The sequence below is a fragment of the Sinohyriopsis cumingii genome, chromosome 2 (genome assembly GCF_028554795.1).
Source record: "Sinohyriopsis cumingii isolate HCF-2022 chromosome 2, ASM2855479v2, whole genome shotgun sequence".
In the NCBI taxonomy this organism is placed as follows: domain Eukaryota; kingdom Metazoa; phylum Mollusca; class Bivalvia; order Unionida; family Unionidae; genus Sinohyriopsis; species Sinohyriopsis cumingii.
The window spans coordinates 148,521,533-148,539,230 of NC_142962.1; the positions used below are offsets into that span (position 1 = coordinate 148,521,533).

At 33.8% G+C, this 17,698-nt stretch overlaps 1 protein-coding gene across 2 annotated transcripts in view; it reads right to left on the reverse strand.

Annotated features, from left to right (window-relative positions):
- Nucleotides 1-3,654: 3,654 nt before the first annotated feature.
- The window catches only part of LOC149806050 (uncharacterized), a 41,340-nt gene continuing 27,296 nt past the window's right edge, over nucleotides 3,655-17,698 (reverse strand). For both annotated transcript variants that reach the window (XM_089950916.1, XM_089950917.1), the window contains exons 6-8: nucleotides 15,534-15,670; nucleotides 14,127-14,232; nucleotides 3,655-11,758 (exon numbers count right to left, since the gene is read on the reverse strand). In XM_089950916.1, coding sequence (XP_089807042.1) covers nucleotides 11,574-11,758; nucleotides 14,127-14,232; nucleotides 15,534-15,670 — 428 coding nt within the window. In that variant the 3' untranslated portion in view covers nucleotides 3,655-11,573. The remainder of the gene's footprint in view (nucleotides 11,759-14,126; nucleotides 14,233-15,533; nucleotides 15,671-17,698) is intronic.

Here is a 17,698-nt window from a genome sequence, read left to right on the forward strand (position 1 = left end):
TCCGAGTTTCGTTTATACTTATTCATTGGTTCAAAATTGGCTCAACCTTGAACATTGTTTTTGTCACATATAGATAAATTCTCGCAAAATATTGCTTCAATATATTCCCCCTTTAAATATTCGAAATTATTTTTTAATTTAATGTGTTCCTTAAAATTACTGGTCTGGTTTTCAGGATTTCTTCCGTGAAATTAGAAGATAGCCTATCGCAAAAGCAGATTATATTTAGAAATCTTAACTTTCACACCAACTTTATATTTAGGCATTCCATGACAGTTGATCTATGTTGTGGTGTTCCACAGGGGTCTGTTCTTGGACCTGTTCTCTTCATTCTGTATACTCAGTCGCTCTCAAGTGTCATAGATCATCATCCAGTGTCTCACCAATTGTACGCTAATGACACCCAAATATACAAATCTAGCCACCCATCTGAAGTTGATGCTACCATCCAAGGTGTAGAGAGGGGCATTTCTGATGTGAAATCATGGATGACTTGTAACAAGCTGAAGATGAATGATGATAAAACTGAGACCATTCTGATCACAACACAAAACTTTCTCATTCACATCCTTTACCTCAAACAATAAATATCAGCAACGCCAACATTAAATTCACACAATCAGTACGAAACCTAGGTGTTACTCTGGACAGTACTCTCACATTGCACCAACATGTCATGAACATATGCAAGGCTGCATATCTTGAGCTGAGACACATCAGCTCAATTCGCAAATATCTTTCAGTTGATGCCACTAAAACACTTGTATGTTCATTAGTACTTTCAAGACTGGACTATTGTAACTCAATTCTGTCTGGTTCATCTCAATATCTACTCCAGAAACTTCAAAAAGTTCAAAACACAGCTGCTCGGATCATACTTAGAGTACCACGATCAGAGCACACCTCCCAGCTGCTCTGTACCCTATACTGGCTATCCATCCGATCCAGAATCAAACACAAAATTTGTTCTCTGTGCTACATTTCACTGTCGGACTCTAGTCCAACATACCTATCTGACCTCACCCATGTGTACACACCAGCAAGATACTTTCGCTCCTCTTCTGACAATCGTTTACTCATTATTCCCACTATAAAAAGAAAGTCATATGGACAGCGTTCTTTTGCATACCAGGGCCCAGCAACGTGGAATGAATTGCCCACTGAACTTAGACACAAAGACACAGTGATCCCATTCAAGAGTGCTCTCAAAACTCACTTATTTCGACTGCAAGAACAAACTTAAAGACCTAATAATGTTTCCTACCTTAAATATTTTCAGCATGTTTTTTATGTTTTCTAATTTCATGGTGTTTATTTTTGTAATCATATCATTATATATGTTTTTTATCTTATATGTGTTGTCTAATGTTGTAAAGCGCTTAGCGCTTCTAAAGATTAGGCGCTATACAAAGTCCTCATTTTTATTATTATTTGTTATTATTTAGACATTCCATGACTATCAGTTGCAATATAACCCAGAAAGCCAATCCATATTTGGACCCCTTTAACAGTCATGGTCTCTAATTGGTGACATATCAACCTGTAATATAAATTAATGTATCCATCAATAAGATTATTCAATACATCTACTCATTTTCTGCTTTCATTCATTGAAATATTTCCACATTCTAGTCTTAAAAAGTCCTATTAAATTTACTATAATAAAGACTTTGTCCAAAACCTTCATCAAACAGCATATTTTTTTTTTTAATCATTAAAGAGTTCTCTAAATACGTCGAGCATGTCGTCTGTTTGTTTGTTTTTACTTTCTTAGTCCATGTGTATTATTAAAAGACGTCTTTCACATTCATAATGTAAGTGTATTCATTGTTGCATGATTGATATGCTTGCAGGTACATGATATCTGCCTGGTACTGATCAACCACATGACCAGCATAGAGAAATCTTGTCCCATTCCACCTTGTCCAAATTGGCTCACTGTGGTTCTACTACCTCAACACAAAGAAATTCCAAAAATTTATAATAGTTCCAAAACTTTCACTTTTAGTACTGTTAAAAGTGTGTGTTGTTTAATTATTTACTGTCTTTATATGAAAAGCAAATAATTTTCCTAAGCATATTTCATACTGTGATATGTTATTTTAAATTTTTCTCTTTGTATTTTAGGGAAATTATATTTTGAATTTTCCAAAACTTGTTTCTTTTTCCTCTTTTCTGTTACTTAGTTTAAGACCAAAGAGTTGAAATAATGATTATGAGTTTACCCGATATGATTTGTGGGTTTCTTTTCGGCATTCAAACATGAATTATATGGCCTTAAGAACCTGAACTTAATTTGGTAGCAGAGACTTTAGTCAAGTTTTGATAGTCACTTGATCTCAGTGTTGAATTAACATTATCCAATCCTAATTTCACTAATGCTTATAGACATAGTTATCATTGTGATAAGACTTTAAGATCACTTGTTAACCAAGTTTTAATATATTGAATCACAAGTTTTTGCCTTTAGCCTCTTTTCATTTCGTCATACTCTTATGAGATGTTGTGACAACAAGTTTCACTGAATTTTAGTAGAAACAGATCATGTATATAACAAATAGAAACAGGTCATGCAATTATCAGATAGAAACCGGTCATGTAGTTCAAGCACTGTTGATTTTGGATTAGATGATTTTGAACAAGATAATACTTGGCATCTACATGTTTTAGTTTGGTGATTAGGGGATGGGCCCCTTTTTGCTTGACTGGTATATCATTGCTTCACAATACACATTTAAATGTACAATGATGGCTCATTTCATTTATTATCTGTTCATCCTGTAAAGAAAGAGAAAGTGGAAAAGATGAAGAAATGATTAAAATTTGGAAAAATAACTTATCTAAGGATAGATCTATTTCCTAAATGGGATGTAGTTTCAGAGGACTGATATTGCCACAGTAGTGACACCAATTTACTGCCAATATGCCAATATGAATTTATTGACAATATGCCAATATCAATATATTGACATTATACCAAAATAAATTTTTACCAAAATGATAATTTTCAATATCACATTATTAAATACTTAACATTTCATATCCAAATGAATACAATGTGTTCAGGACATAAGACTGTTGGTTAAACATACTTTTATATTTCGAATAGAACAGTTTTACAAACTTTCATACAAAAATGATCATTATTAATTGTAGGTCGGATAAAGTCAAGTATGATGTACTAAAATTAACATACAAAACAGCCTGTTACTATGGCACTGTACACCACTGTTCCAATTAGCGCTGCATCACTCCTATCATTTAAAATAATTGGAAATTTTAGAATCTAGTTCAAATAAAATCAAAGCAAAATAATTTCAAATGTGATTCAGAATGGTTTAACATAAGAAATAATTCATATGGAATATTACAAATTCAAACAATTATAGCATGCTGAAAATATTGCAAGTCTTCAAGGACAAGGAACAATAAAAGATAATGCAACGAGCCACTGGGTAAATCAAACCATTAATCATAATGGAAAAAACTAACAATAAGTAATTAAATATGCAGTTTTTTTATGATGCAAGTGTTATTGGATAGCATTTCTTGCAATAATTTCCAAATTACAGTATCAAAAGATATGGTATATGCCATAGCCAAGAATTCTCTTTTACATAAATTACAGATATCAATAAAAACACAATTACTGAATAGACTTATGATATCTTTTATTTTGCTGGAAAGAAGCCGCGCATTCACATGTACAACACATACCACACTTAAAAGTAAAATCCAAATTTTAAGAAAATACAGACTCTGATCTGCCACTGCATCTCCAGCACATCGTGCAGTAGCAGATCTGGGTGAGTGTCGTTTGCAGAATGGCTTGACTTTAAGGCAAGTTTATACATAACATATAGGAAAATCAATCATGCCTATCTGAAACATTTAGTTCAGTTTACAACAATGTTATATTACAACAATGTTATATCACAATGTCATATTACAACAATGTTATATTACAACAATGTTATATTACAATAATGTTATATTACAACAATTTTATATTGCAACAATGTTATATTACAACAATGTTATATTACAATAATGTTATATTACAACAATTTTATATTGCAACAATGTTATATTACAACAATGTTATATTAAAATAATGTTATATTACAACAATGTTATATTACAACAATGTTATATTACAACAATGTTATATTACAACAATGTTATACATGTACTGCATTTACTCACTTATAAGTCAAGTAAAACTCCAAACAACAAAGATCCTGATCTGCTGTTGCATAATGCACATGCAGATCAAGGTCTATGTGTTATGTTCAAATGATTACCCTTAAAAATCTGCACAGACTGAGATCTGTCAGGGCATTATGTGACTGAAGATCTAGGTCTGTGTAGTTTACAGTTGGGGTTGTTTTATAAGTGAGTACATGCTGTATTTAAAGCATTCTTTCAAATGGATAGCTATCACCAGAAAGGGTAATTATAAAGTGATAAAAAAGAATTAACATTGTTGTAAGGAATCATACCAATATAAGAGAAATATATCAACCAATAAATACTCTTAATTATCCCTGATTAACAGGACATCCCTGATTAACAGATCATCCCTGGTTAACAGATGAACCAACAACACAAATAATATCATTTGAATAATCACTTTTCATGCAAGACATTTCCAAAGAAAGTTGGGTCTTCGATACATGTGACATTATAATTAGAGCATTATATGACAGAAGTGAATTTACTACTCTGAAGTACCATCCCACAATCATTCATATATTATTCTTTGCCAAAGAATTTTACTAAGAATACAAAATTACAATTCATAACTTATAATAAATAAAATTCAGCATCTTTTGAAGATATACTAAAATTACCAGCCATTGTTTCAATATTTTCTTTTTAATCCTTACTGGATCCTGCCTGTTTTAAATTAATGTATTTAAAGTTATCTAACTATCCCTCAATACATCGAGATAATGCCAACGTGAATGACTAAATGCTATGGTCTTATCTGAAACCCTCTGAGGATGGGTAAACATCTCCTAGTTCATGCTGTAAAATTTGAATTTATTCATTGGAAGAAATCTGGTAATTAAAGAAAATTTAAGCAGGCCATAGCACTGATAAAAATAGTTCATCTTTATGTTTTCTGTCCATCTATTCCAACTCTTTCAGTTAAAATCATTACCAGTTACATCTCTGTGTGTTCCATTTCTAAAAGCTAAATTAAATTCCAGTTTGTATTCTTCAGTTTACCATAGAGGTGGAGTTATTGCTATTTTTGTCTTCAATCCCATGTTTTTTCCAGCTTACTTTTGTCTCCAGTGTTTACTACTTAAATACCAATCACATTAATATTAGGAAATAAAATTCAACACAAACTGAACTTAGCTATCGCAGAAAAATGAAAAATTCTCATTTTTCCCATCTATATAATGTTTTTATTTAAGCGGAATTATTTTTTTAAATATTTTATATGATGTTAGTTGCTAGCTGAAATTAAGTGACCAGTTGCAATTATTGTCTTGTTCTTTTGTTATTCCCAATATATATAGAATTCTTCACAAATATGACTTGAAAGACTTATTTATACGAATTTACAAAATAAGACATTTCTGGATAAGAAGGAATGGAAGCAAATTGTATGGAACACCATAAATGAATATAAGAATAATCACTTAAAGTGCCTTAACGATCCATCATTTCAAGGATTAAAAAATATACATCATTCTATTAAACCCATCATTTTGTGGCAAATACCTAGGTCAAGCAAAGAACTTAAACTTGTCAAAGTTTTGACCAGGTTTCTGGTAACTCCATACAGTATGACACTTCATAATTGCTACCATTGCAATAATGTGTATACTGATGTTATGGATCATATGCTTATCTTGTGTTAAAAAGTTTGATATTGTAGTTGGTGCAAATCTTCATAATATATCTGACAAAGAATTTTTTCAGTACTTACCAGGAAGAGAATTCACATACCCTGTGGACTGATTGACTCCAAAGTCTAAAGTAATTATATGATGTCTGCTGCAATATTTTCTGCAGGAATATTACATGAATTTTGTAAATAATTGGAATGTTTGTTAGCTTGTTGCATTTTATGGCTAACTAACAAAACAATGAAAATAGAAAGAATTTACTCTGAGTTATCCCACCGGGTTACCTCATGGATAACTTGACTACACAGCTTTGAGTTATCCCACTGGGTTACCTCATGGATAACTTGACTACACAGCTTTGAGTTATCCCACTGGGTTACCTCATGGATAACTTGACTACACAGCTTTGAGTTATCCCACTGGGTTACCTCATGGATAACTTGACTACACAGCTTTGAGTTATCCCACTGGGTTACCTCATGGATAACTTGACTACACAGCTTTGAGTTATCCCACTGGGTTACCTCATGGATAACTTGACTACACAGCTTTGAGTTATCCCACTGGGTTACCTCATGGATAACTTGACTACACAGCTTTGAGTTATCCCACCAGGTTACCTCATGGATAACTTGACTACACAGCTTTGAGTTATCCCACTGGGTTACCTCATGGATAACTTGACTACACATCTTTGATTACACTGCAATAAAACTGCTCATATCTTTTGATGCAACATCTCTGCTAGTTCTAAAATTGATAATTGTAATGAGTACCTCATTTATTATGTTGAGTCCGAGAATATAAGAATGATCCAATTGATTCCACACACAGAATATGTATTAATATGTAATTTCAGTGTGACTTATGTATGGTTATATGTACGAATTTGTGATTTATATATATAATTGTACCTCATGTCCTTGTCATTCTCATGTCTGTACTAATTTTCTGTTATTAATCTCCGAAAGGAGGAAATGAATGAATGAATAAATGAATGCTAGCTGAAATAAAGTCACTAGTTGCAATTACTGTGTTGTTCTCACTTTACACACACTTAACCAATTAGGCAACCTTGAATCAGGATTACCTGTTTAACCTTGAATCAGGGTTACCTGTTTAACCTTGAACCAGGATTACCTGTTTAACCTTGAATCATGATTACCTTTTCAAGTTTTGTTCACTCTGAGCAAGGAGGCTACCAAAATATATTGGTTATTACAGATCATTTCACCAGGTGTGCACAGGCTATTCTGACAAGAAACCAGACAACCAGGGCTACAGCTGAGGCTCTGCTTAGTGGTTTTATAATGCATTACTGTATGCTTCAGCATCTTCATATAAACCTGAGTGCAAACTTTGAAAATAAGGTCATCAAGGAATTATGTCAAATTACTAGGATCAAGAAATTTCACACAATACCTATCATCCAATGGGCAATGGTATGTGTGAGCAATGGAAAAGGATACTGCTAGATATGTTGGGAACTCCAGATCAGAAAGGGATTGGAAAAGCTATCTAGAACCACATTACTGCAAGTGCCATGAGTCTACAGGCCAGACTCCATTCTTTCTGATGTTTGGAAGACAGCCACATCTACCTATTGACCTCGCATTTGAATTAGACAAGGATAGCAGATCAAGCAATTTGTCCAATTATATCCAATCTCTTTGGAACAGATTGGAAGAATCACACAAAGTAGCCACATGCCTTGTGGGAAAAGCTCAAGATAAGTAGAAGAGGGCATATGACCTGAAATCAAATGCTGCAACTTGTCAGCGTGGGGATAGGTTCTTGTGAAATCTGTGGCATTTGAAGGAAAACACAAAATTGCTAATTGCTGGGAGACTAATATTTACATTGTGCAATCCCAATGAAACCCGGATATTCCAGTGTATGTAGTACTATCGAAAAAGGGTAAAGGACCCAAAGCACATTTCACAGAAATTTACTGCTCCCTATTGGCACCTTACCAATTCAATTGGTGAATAGTAATTGTAAGCAAGAGAAACCAGCTTCCCAGTCTGAGACATCCATGACTATAATTTCACCAGTGTATAATTTGAAGTAAACAGACTCAGACCAGGATGAAAAGAACCCTGTATCACTTTATCTAGCAAGTGATAATGATTCTTGTATCTGGAGGTTCTGAAATGGCAGAGTGATACATTTTTGTCAGGAACAGAGATGAAGATGTTGTTGTTGTTGTGGGGCTTAACGCCATTTTTCAGCACACAATAGGCTATGCATGGCGGCCAGTATTAATGGTGGAGGAAGAACCCGGGAAAACCACAGGAAGAACCACCGACCCACGAGAAGCTACTGGCAAGCTTTCTCACATACCCACATTAGCCGAATCCTAGACTCGAACCCACGCAGACAGAGGTGAGATGGCAGTGATCCATAACAGAGAGCGCTTTAGACCAATCAGCCACTCGGGGCCCCGTGATGAAGATGATTTAGCTGGTGAAAGTTCAATTGCAGACTCCTCCAGCGAGAGTCTTAGAGTGGTTGATGAAACCTCTTCAAACCAGGATGATGGCAATCCCAGTGTGGGAGAAGAATTGGTTTTAGATAGTGCAATTGATGATAATGAGTGAAATGGCCATGGTGCAGAACAGTCTGGAGCTACGAATCTAGAAGACACTGTGATCAACGATTACAATGGCTCTGCAGCACCAGGTCTCACCAGGGTTGAGAGTCCCAGTAACATAGACACTACTGATCAATTACAAACTGAGAAGAGTTCCATGCTAAAGCATCTTCATGTATGACCTCTGGAGACTATATGATGTCCCAAGCCATTAATGAGTCAGACTGGCTAGCAAAGATTCATGTCCTCCAGTCATTGCACACAGATGGAGTTTTGAACAATATGCCAAACAACTTCGAAAGCCATAATTTCCATCATGGTGGATACCCCTAAATGATGAGGATATCATTCAAATGTGTGGTGGGAAGAGTGTAGCAGGATCATATTCATAATTTTATATATTCATGTTTTAATTGGGCCGAATTAGGTATTTTATTATTTTATATAATAATGTTCAGTGCTAGCTGAAATAAAGTCACCAGTTGCAATTATTGTATTGTTCTCACTTTACACACATTTAGCCAATTAGGCAATCTTGAACCAGGATTACCTGTTTAACCTTGAACCAGGATTACCTGTTCATGTTTTGTTCACTCTGAGCAATGAGGCTATCCTCATTTACTGTTCATGCTAATTTGTTATATTATAGTACAAGTAATAATTAACTTTCTGAATGGTCAGTTTATAACTTTACTGTATAAACAATATATAGCATGAACAGCATATTAGTGATAAATAGTCATTCCAGAAGATTGCCGTTTGTAGTGTACTGGTCATAGGATTGCAGTAAGGCTAGTAGTTTTACTTTTTGCATTGATTATTATATCAATGTTAATGTTTCTTTTTATAAAAGTGTACATTTTTCTCATTTTCATTTATTTTTTTAAATTCAGCTAAGAGCTCTTAGGGATGAGATGTATGATCACCTTAACTGCCACCTGTGATACTGTTTTCTTGGTATTGATCATTATGGGGTAGTAAATTGTGGAGAGGTTTCACATAAAGAATAAGATGGAATTCCCAGAAGAGTGCCTGATGATTTTATTTCAAGAAAAAATGTGACCTTGATATTTGTCCCATATGATAATGTAACTAGATTTATATAATATAGTTGATGCATCAGTTTTTTGTATGTTTTATATATATTTCTCTCTGAAATGTATGTGAAAGCCTGTTCATATATATTCTAATGAACTTTGTATGTTGATGTATTTTATTATAACTTGTCTATGTTGATGTATTTTAGTATAACTTGTCTATTTGATGTATTTTATTATAACTTGTCTATGTTGATGTATTTTAGTATAACTTGCGTATGTTGATGTATTTTAGTACACTTAATATGTTATCAACCTGCATTTTCTTTTCTGGGCCAATCATTCTGGCCACACACCTGTCTGTCTGCTCTTTAATTTGCTCTACACACTGATTGCTTTATACCTGTAATTTGTATACTTGCTTTTAGATCTTTTGGTTCACTATCTGTCTTCCTGAATAATTAATAAATAGAAGAGGTAGCAGGTCATTCAGACAGAATGTACTGGGAGATTAATCAATATATACATGCAAAACAGTAATGCGCTGATGATGGAATTGCTATGTATATTTGCATGAAATGTATTTTATTTTATTTCAGGGTAAAAGAAAACAGGAGAAATACAACATTTGTCATAAGTTACCTACCTCATGCACAATAAACCCAATTTGTTTTCAAGAAAACTTATGTACATGGATTTCATTATAGCATAAAGCATTATCAGGGGTGTATAGTTTCAACCCTAATTATTTTAATATCCTGAGTTTGCTTGACTCACTGTTACACACAGAAAATTACCTCCAGTTTTCTGGCTGCAGATTTGACTTCAACCAGGGTATTTAAAGCCTGAATTCTCCATGTCATGTTTAGTGTTTTCACTAATCCAATCCCATCTGGCAAAAATCCTAACACTCTGATTATTCTAAAATAAACATGTATATAAACTTACAAGATGACCTACTTAAATTATAAGTCTACATTCTTAAGAATCTTGGTAATATTTATTTGTAACTGATTGTAACTATTCCTTTTTACATGACTATGTGCATATTGTGCACAAACATTCCGAAATGGTCAAAAATGATCTAATTTTGCCTCATTATCAATGCATACATTCAAACTTAAAAATGGACTTATTATAATTTAAGTCCTTCACTTTAGCATTACCATTAGTACTGACAGTATAATGACCGTAACTATGCAGCTTGGCATATAAACTGTACACCTTAGCATTGCCATTAGTACTGACAGTATATTGACTGTAACTATGCAGCTTGGCATATAAACTGTACACCTTAGCATTGCCATTAGTACTGACAGTATATTGACTGTAACTATGCAGCTTGGCATATAAACTGTACACCTTAGCATTGCCATTAGTACTGACAGTATAATTACCATACCTATGCAGCTTGGCATATAAACTGTACACCTTAGCATTGCCATTAGTACTGAGAGTACTATGATGGTAACTATGCAGTTGGCATATAAATTGTATACCTTGGCATTGCCATCAGTACTGACAGTACAACAACCATAACTATGCAGCTTGACATATAAACTGTACACCTTAGCATTGCCATTAGTACTGAGAGTACTATGATGATAACTACACAGTTGGCATATAAATTGTAAACTTAAACATTGCCATTAGTACTGACAGTACAATAACAGCAACTATGCAGAATGGCACATAAGCTGTACATACCAAATACAATATGTGAAAATACTCCTTGTATCCAGATTGACAATAAGATTCAGTTCCAATCTTTGTAACCCTGGATTTGAAGAAAGTAACTCATGGTCATATAATATTTTGAATACATTTATGGCATTTAACAGTGCATTAACATTCTTAGCTGTTTGCTGTATTATGCTGTCCATAAGAGAGAAAACTTCTGAAATTATGCAACCCTGTGAAAAATCATAAAATCCTATTAATTAAACAAAGCTTTTTACTTATGAATTGGAGTGATAAAACATAATTAAAACTGATGAGATTGGTACTGACAAAAAGGGAATATGGTAAAACATCTCACTTTCTAATTGGAAAATCAAAGAATTCACATACACAATGTTAGACACTGGTGTTTTGAACTAAACTAAGGATAACTGTATATAAGCTGACTACACTGGCAAACAAACCAATAATCACTATGGAAATGTCCTTGACCTTAATCAGTAGGTCTATATCACTCCAGCAGATCTTGAGATGAAAAAGACATGGCAAAATATATGCTAACATAGAGCTTCCAACCGCACCTGCAAGAAATAATAACAATAGGTTATCACATGTTTTAATACAGTATTAAAGGCTTCTTATTGAACTGGTTAAGTCTCACCTAATTTATATAAAAAAATAAGTTTTCTTGGGAAAGAAACTATTGTCATGTGGACATTTAAAAATAAAAATAAAACATTTCTGGTGTTAATGATAATATAATTATCAAATATTTCCAATACATATCCAGAAAGTAACATTAGCCAAATGACTAATACATGCATATTAAAATATGACACATAACATAATCTGTTTAAAATGATTTTTAAAACATGTACATACAACAGTTTAGGACACATTTGATATATAAAATAAATATTCTACCTATAATCAGATAACACACTCTGATCAAGAACATCCTACCCATAATACACTCAGATAAAAAACATTCTACCCACAACACACTCTGATAAAAAACACTCTATTCATAACAAACTGATTGAAAACGCTCTACCCACAACATACTCTGATCAAAAACATTATACCCATAACAAACTAAGATCGAAAACACTCAACCCATAATACACTCAGATCAAAAATACTCTACCCATAATACATTCTGGTCAAAGACACTTTACCCACAATAAACTCTGATTAAGAAGAACACTCAACCCATAACAAACTCTGATTAAAAACACTCTACCCATAATACACTCTGAAAAAACCCACTCTACCAATAATATATTCTGATCAAGAACACTACCCATAATACACATTTATTAAAAACACTCTACCCAAAACACACTCTACCCATAACACACTCTCATAAAATATACTCTACCCATAATACACTCTGATCAAGAATTTTCTATCCATAACAATCTAATCAAGAACAGTCTCTGCATAAAACACTCTATCCATAGCACACTCTGATGAAGAACACTCTACCCATAACACACTCTAATAAAAAACACTACCCATAATACACTCTGATCAAGAACACTGAGATGTGTTCCTTCCCTATAGAGTGATGACTTTCAGATTCGAATCATGACAGCATGTTGTGGGTACTTTAGAAGTGTATTAACATCATCCCAAATGTGTTCACTAAAATGTACAATACACCAAAAGTGGATCATTAGTGAAAGTGTTCCAACTCTATATATAGCCAGGCACTCTACTCCTTAACCAATAAGATCAACAACTTGGTAAGAATTAAATATCTGGCAGTCACAAACAGACACAACCTCACAGTCACCCATACATGTTATAAATGAGAGAGCTCAACTTTGAAAAGATCAGCTGGAGATTTACCAAACATGGTTAGGGGTTTTTACTTCAAGACAAGAGGAGTGCCATAAAACTGATTGGCATGTTAATGAACAAAAATACACCTAATGAATAAATTTAGATTTTTCTATAATAAAATGTGTAGATCATCTCAGCACATCAGTCCTTTCAAAGTAACGATGCCATTCATAGTCTCCTTATATGAACCACAAGCATTTATAGCATTTCTTATAAGATCACTGTCTGGATTATACAGCCTGTCCTCAACACTGGATTATACAGCCTGTCCTCATCACTGGATTATACAGCCTGTCCTCATCACTGGATTATACAGCCTGTCCTTATCACTGGATTATACAGCTTGTCCTCATCACTGGATTATACAACCTGTCCTCATCACTGGATTATACAGCTTGTCCTCATCACTGGATTATACAGCCTGTCCTTATCACTGGATTATACAGCCTGTCCTCATCACTGGATTATACAGCCTGTCCTCATCACTGGATTACACAGCCTGTCCTCATCACTGGATTATACAGCCTGTCCTCATCACTGTTAATTTCAACACTTAGATATCATATATCCTTACTGGATCCAGGCTTTCTCTGTAGTCTGGTTGAGTTTGTTCACAGAACGAAAAATGTCCTTGTAGTGCCTATACTGGAATGTTAATACAACTTGACTCAGTTCACCAGAAGTTTACTTGCTTTCTACCTATGGGTAGATACAGGTTGTTGACCTTCTGCCAGAGATTATCAGGAATGGTGGCATCTGGATCAAACTTGGTAAGTTCCTCATAAAACAAACTTTACAGGAATGGCAGAATGCATGTTCATGTCCCTTTGAATTTGATTTAAACCAATGAAATTCTTGTTACCAACCAATATTGAATTTTGTGTGATTTTTCAGTTGTTTAGGTTTTGGCATTTTAGTTTTCGGAGATCAAGCACACTTAGATACATTGAGGTTTGTGTTGGTGCTCATACTTTTCCTATACATAATATATGTAATATATATTATATTACAAGTTATTATATACAGTATACAGTAATTACAAGTAAATTTAAAGCAACAATACCGTCTGGTTGCAGTTATCAGCTACCATTTAAATCTTACCTGTAAAAGCACCTATGTAGGCAAAACTATCTCTAAAGACCACAGCTAGACCCGCTGCACAAAGTACAATAAATGTCCTAAGAATGTTCCTCTTCCAAGCAGGGACCTGTAATAAGAAGGAGTTTAGAGAGTGACAAATAAATAAATCAATGATTCAATCAAGCAATCACCTGTAATTGAAAAGAGTTTAGAGAGGGACCAACAAATACATCAATGATTCAATCAAGCAATCACTTTCAAGTTCAACAAAACATTTAAATTACTCAATTCACATAAGTTTTTCATTCTGGTTATTCCCCTGCACCTCCTATGTCTTTTTTTTCTCTTTTCTTTTTTACAAAGGACAGAAATCTTCAAATGAAAAATGTGTCTAACAAAGAGATTACATTCTGTAATTAAATACTTTCCAGCTATAGGTGAACTCCACTATAACACACTTCATTATAACATAAATTCCAACCTACAAGGAAACCACTATAACAAACTTCATCATGGCACAAATTCCAACAAAGAGAAACTCCACTATAATGCACTTCATCACAACACAAATTTGGATATCACATTGTCATTACACAACTTATCAATTTTTACAACCTCTTCATGAATTTCACCTGATTTTTAAATTATAATAATAATAATAATAATAATAATAATAATAATAATAATAAAAATAATAATAATAATAATGAGGACTTTGTATAGTGCCTAACCTTTAGAAGCTCTAAGCACTTTACAACATTAGACAACACCTATAACATAAATAAAAAAAAACATACATAATGATATGATTACAAAAAAACAAACACCATGAAATAAGAAAACATAAAAAAATGAATTATGAAAGCTGTACTGCCACAGTAAAGATGTTTTATTTGTGAATCAGATCAAAATTATATTGTATTCTACATCTGAAATCGTTATATGCTTAACCAATATGTTTAAAATCTCACCTGATTCTTTGCGTTTGCCTAAAATGTAGTAGAAATGAAACATTTCAAGATGTGTCGGTTATACATAGACTAGTTGTCATTGTGATACTGCACTATATTAATGTGTGCATTATGCACCAGCAGATCTGGGTCTGTGCAGTTTGTTAGGAGTAATCAATAGAACAAACAACACAGACCCTGATCAACAGGTGCATTATGCTACAGCAGATCAGAATCTTTGCTGTTTGACTTAACTTATAAGTGAGTATATACAGTACCTTCAGTTTCTACACAACCAACATTTTCTCAATTTGTTCCTTGTCCAACATGAATGATGTATAACTATGGTGCTTTATTGTAAAAACAGTTTTAGAAAATTAAATTGTTCTGCCAAATTTGTGAAATTTTCCTGCTCATGGATTTTTTGTTATAATGTTTTACAAACTTTGTGAAAGCAATGTATACAGCTGTTACTCACTGAGTCTGGTACATGCTGGAAGACCATGCCTGATTTTCCTGGAGATCGACTGGGAATCAAAGCTTCTGAATCCTTACTGTCCTCTCCAGTAACATCCAGTTTTAGGAATGCTTTTCTCTTTGGACCAAACATTCGACCTGAAAAATTCTTAAATTTTAATTCTTATGAAAAATACTTTAAAAACGACTTGGGTAACTGTTAATAATAATTCATAGGAAATTTGTATGCTATTTTCATTTTTCTGGAACTGCCCAATTTAAAATAGGGTCTATTAATTTCAGTCTACTCAGAATACACAACTCTAATTTATCATTTCTGACATATTGTTTTTAATAGATATAACTATACATTTTTCAACTTTGCAAATTTAAAATAAATAAATTCATTGCCAGGGACAAAACTTAGCGTTTTTTTTATAATTCAGTGTGTGTACTAAATACTAAAGGTCGAACTTAACTACTAATTATGCTTTTTTACTCAACTTGTGTACTAAAAACTAAAGAAACTGAACTTCTAATTATGATTTCTTATGCAAAAGTCATTTAAACGTATAACTGACAAAATATAAAACAAGTATAACTGACAATACTACTGACATACAAAGTACTATGATACCGTTGTAAACTTAATAGAATAGCAGTGATTCCACCTAGACAAACAACACACAAGTACATAGACGTTGTAAACTTAATAGAATAGCATCGATTCCACCTAGACAAACAACACACAAGTACATAGACGTTGTAAACTTAATAGAATAGCATTGATTCCACCTAGACAAACAACACACAAGTACATAGACGTTGTAAACTTAATAGAATAGCATCGATTCCACCTAGACAAACAACACACAAGTACATAGACGTTGTAAACTTAATAGAATAGCATTGATTCCACCTAGACAAACAACACACAAGTACATAGACGTTGTAAACTTAATAGAATAGCATCGATTCCACCTAGACAAACAACACACAAGTACATAGACGTTGTAAACTTAATAGAATAGCATCGATTCCACCTAAGCAAACAACACCCAAGGACATAGATGTTGCAATCTGAATTGGATAGCATTGATTCCACCTAGACAAACAACACCCAAGTACATAGATGTTGTAATCTGTATAGAACAGCATTGATTCCACCTAGACAAACAACACCCAAGTACATAAATGTTGTAATCAGTATAGGATAGCATTGATTCCACCTTGACAAACAGCACCCAACTAAATAGAAGTTGTAATCTGTATAGAATAGTATTGATTCCACATAGACAAATAACACCCAAGTACATAGATGTTGTAATCAGTATAGGATAGCATTGATTCCACCTTAAGACAAACACCCAAGTACACCCAAGTACACAGATGTTGTAATATGTATAGGATAGCATTGATTCTGCCTAGACAAACAACACCCAAGTACACAGATGATGTAATCTGTATAGGATAGCAATGCTTCCGTGTAGACAAACACCCAAGTACAAAGATGTTGTAATCTTTAAAGGATAGCATGGTTTCCGCAGAGACAAATAACACCCAATAATAGATGTTGTAATCTTCTTGTGGGTTGGTGGTTCTTTCCAGGGTTTTCCCAGGTTCTTCCTCCACCATTTTTACTTGCCGCTATGTATAGCCTATCTTGTGCTGAAAAATGGCATTAAACACTACAACAACAACAACATCACTCTCACAGGATAGGAATAGGAGGTGGGGTAGAGAAACTTGGTTTCTTACCTAACCTGTAAAAGTACCTCCTAGACTGGTTTGGACATTGTCTGCTGGGATAAGTTTGTAATTTGAATGACCCTAGGGGTATAAAATAACCCTTTTGCCTGACTCACATGTCATCCCTCCAGTGTCATAAGGATAATGTGTTTTTAATGAGGATATAGGTGAGGTAGCCAGTTGGAGGCATAGTTCCTGAGCTACATGCATGCCTCCAAACTGTTTCAATTTTGATCCCAACAACATAGGTGAGACAAATGGAGTCTTCCTTAAAGATAGTGTGTGATGCATTTTTAGTGATGCGGTGCATAAACATGCATCACAATGTATCGAGACAAGTCTGGCAGAGGCAGTCAATGCATTAGTCATTATTTGGCGAGTTCCTCTATTAATCATCATAGCCATCTAGGCCATCAACTTCAAGGTATGCTGGTTGGC